Here is a 2,500-nt window from a genome sequence, read left to right on the forward strand (position 1 = left end):
TTGAATGAGAAGGTGTGTCCAAACTTTTGGCACACACACACACACACACACACACACACACACACACACATTATATATAGACTATAGACTAAATGTAGAAACCTTCCAGCGGAGGAACAGTGTGTTCATGATGGCCAGCAGGGGGCAGGGCCCGTTCTCGCTCTGCGTGATGATGGGAGTCTTCTTCTCCTTCCAGGTGATCCACTTCACCAGGTAATAGGCCGGCATGGTTGGCCCCGCCTCCGCTGCTGCTGCCGCCCCCCCCACAGCCGCAGCTACAGCGCCCCCTGTGGACAAACAGGAAAACAACCTCAGCATTAACCCTCAACAACATCGGAAAAAATATATATAAAAGGGGGCTACACAGTTAGAGTTTAAAACATTGGTTGTGTAAAACGTGGTTATTTGCAGAGTAGCACGCTGTAGGCTAGTTGTGTAAAACGTGGCTATTTGCAGAGTAGCATGCTGTAGGCTAGTTGTGTAAAACGTGGCTATTTGCAGAGTAGCATGTCGTAGGCTAGTTGTGTAAAACGTGGCTATTTGCAGAGTAGCATGCTGTAGGCTAGTTGTGTAAAACGTGGCTATTTGCAGAGTAGCATGCTGTAGGCTAGTTGTGTAAAACGTGGCTATTTGCAGAGTAGCATGCTGTAGGCTAGTTGTGTAAAACGTGGCTATTTGCAGAGTAGCATGTCGTAGGCTAGTTGTGTAAAACATGGCTATTAGTAGGTAGGCTAGTTGTAGTAAAACATGGCTATTAGCAGAGTAGCATGTAGGCTAGGCTAAAACATGTAGTAAAACATGGCTATTAAGAGTAGCACGCTGTAGGCTAGTTGTAGTAAAACATGGCTATTAGCAGAGTAGTTGTTGTAGTAAAACATGGCTATTAGCAGAGTAGCACGCTGTAGGCTAGTTGTAGTAAAACATGGCTATTAGCAGAGTAGCACGCTGTAGGCTAGTTGTAGTAAAACATGGCTATTAGCAGAGTAGCACGCTGTAGGCTAGTTGTAGTAAAACATGGCTATTAGCAGAGTAGCACGCTGTAGGCTAGTTGTAGTAAAACATGGCTATTAGCAGAGTAGCACGCTGTAGGCTAGTTGTAGTAAAACATGGCTATTAGCAGAGTAGCACGCTGTAGGCTAGTTGTAGTAAAACATGGCTATTAGCAGAGTAGCACGCTGTAGGCTAGTTGTAGTAAAACATGGCTATTAGCAGAGTAGGCTAGTTGTAGTAAAACGTGGCTATTAGCAGAGTAGCACGCTGTAGGCTAATTGTAGTAAAACATGGCTTTTAGCAGAGTAGCACGCTGTAGGCTAGTTGTAGTAAAACGTGGCTATTAGCAGAGTAGCACGCTGTAGGCTAGTTGTAGTAAAACATGGCTATTAGCAGAGTAGCACGCTGTAGGCTAGTTGTAGTAAAACGTGGCGTGTAGGCCAGTTGTAGTAAACGTAGTAGCGTGCTGTAGCTAGTTGTAGTAAAACATGGCTATTAGCAGAGTAGCACGCTGTAGGCTAATTGTAGTAAAACATGGCTATTAGCAGAGTAGCACGCTGTAGGCTAGTTGTAGTAAAACATGGCTATTAAAACAGGCTTTTAGCACGCTGTAGGCTAGTTGTAGTAAAACGTGGCTATTAGCAGAGTAGCACGCTGTAGGCTAGTTGTAGTAAAACGTGGCTATTAGCAGAGTAGCGTGCACAAATTTTTGTCACTTTTTTCGTTCATTTTTGGTTTTCAACGTTTTAAAACTTTTTCTACGTTTTGGTGACTTTTCTATTTCCTTCCTACGTTTCGTCGTGTGTGTTTTGCGTCTCACCGGTGGCCTCCAGCGCTGCGGCGGCCTCCTTCTCGGTGGACGGAGACATGTCCTCCCCCCCCAGAGAGTGTCCCGCGGCGGGCGGCGTGGCGACCGACAGCTCCGGGCTCGGCAGGGAGAAGGACGCAGAGTCGGTGGACTCGCGCTGCTCGTCGGAGCCGCCTGCCGTTGTCACGGAGACGCTCTCCTCCGTGTCCAGACCTGCAGACACCACAACACGTCAGTTCCTCCCCAAACGGCGAAAAGGCATTGGGAAAAAACGTTAAAAGCCGACAAACGTAGAAAAGAACAACGAAAAATGCTGGTAAAAATCTGTTGCGGATAAAGCTTAGAAAGTGCAGCCCTGCTACGTCCTGCTAATTCCTGCTACGTCCTGCTAATTCCTGCTACGTCCTGCTAATTCCTGCTAATTCCTGCTTCGTCCTGCTAATTCCTGCTACGTCCTGCTAATTCCTGCTACGTCCTGCTAATTCCTGCTACGTCCTGCTAATTCCTGCTAATTCCTGCTACGTCCTGCTAATTCCTGCTAATTCCTGCTACGTCCTGCTAATTCCTGCTACGTCCTGCTAATTCCTGCTAATTCCTGCTACGTCCTGCTAATTCCTGCTACGTCCTGCTAATTCCTGCTACGTCCTGCTAATTCCTGCTACGTCCTGCTAATTCCTGCTATGTCCTGCTAATTCCTGCTAC

At 47.0% G+C, this 2,500-nt stretch overlaps 1 protein-coding gene across 2 annotated transcripts in view; it reads right to left on the bottom strand.

The window, feature by feature from the left end:
- Window positions 1-2,500, bottom strand: part of mindy1 (MINDY lysine 48 deubiquitinase 1) — a 15,692-nt gene that overhangs the window by 11,063 nt on the left and 2,129 nt on the right. For both annotated transcript variants that reach the window (XM_028597730.1, XM_028597731.1), the window contains exons 2-3: window positions 1,811-2,011; window positions 103-287 (exon numbers count right to left, since the gene is read on the bottom strand). In XM_028597730.1, the coding sequence (XP_028453531.1) occupies window positions 103-287; window positions 1,811-2,011 (386 nt within the window). The remainder of the gene's footprint in view (window positions 1-102; window positions 288-1,810; window positions 2,012-2,500) is intronic.

Source organism: Perca flavescens, chromosome 14, assembly GCF_004354835.1.
Source record: "Perca flavescens isolate YP-PL-M2 chromosome 14, PFLA_1.0, whole genome shotgun sequence".
Classification (NCBI taxonomy): domain Eukaryota; kingdom Metazoa; phylum Chordata; class Actinopteri; order Perciformes; family Percidae; genus Perca; species Perca flavescens.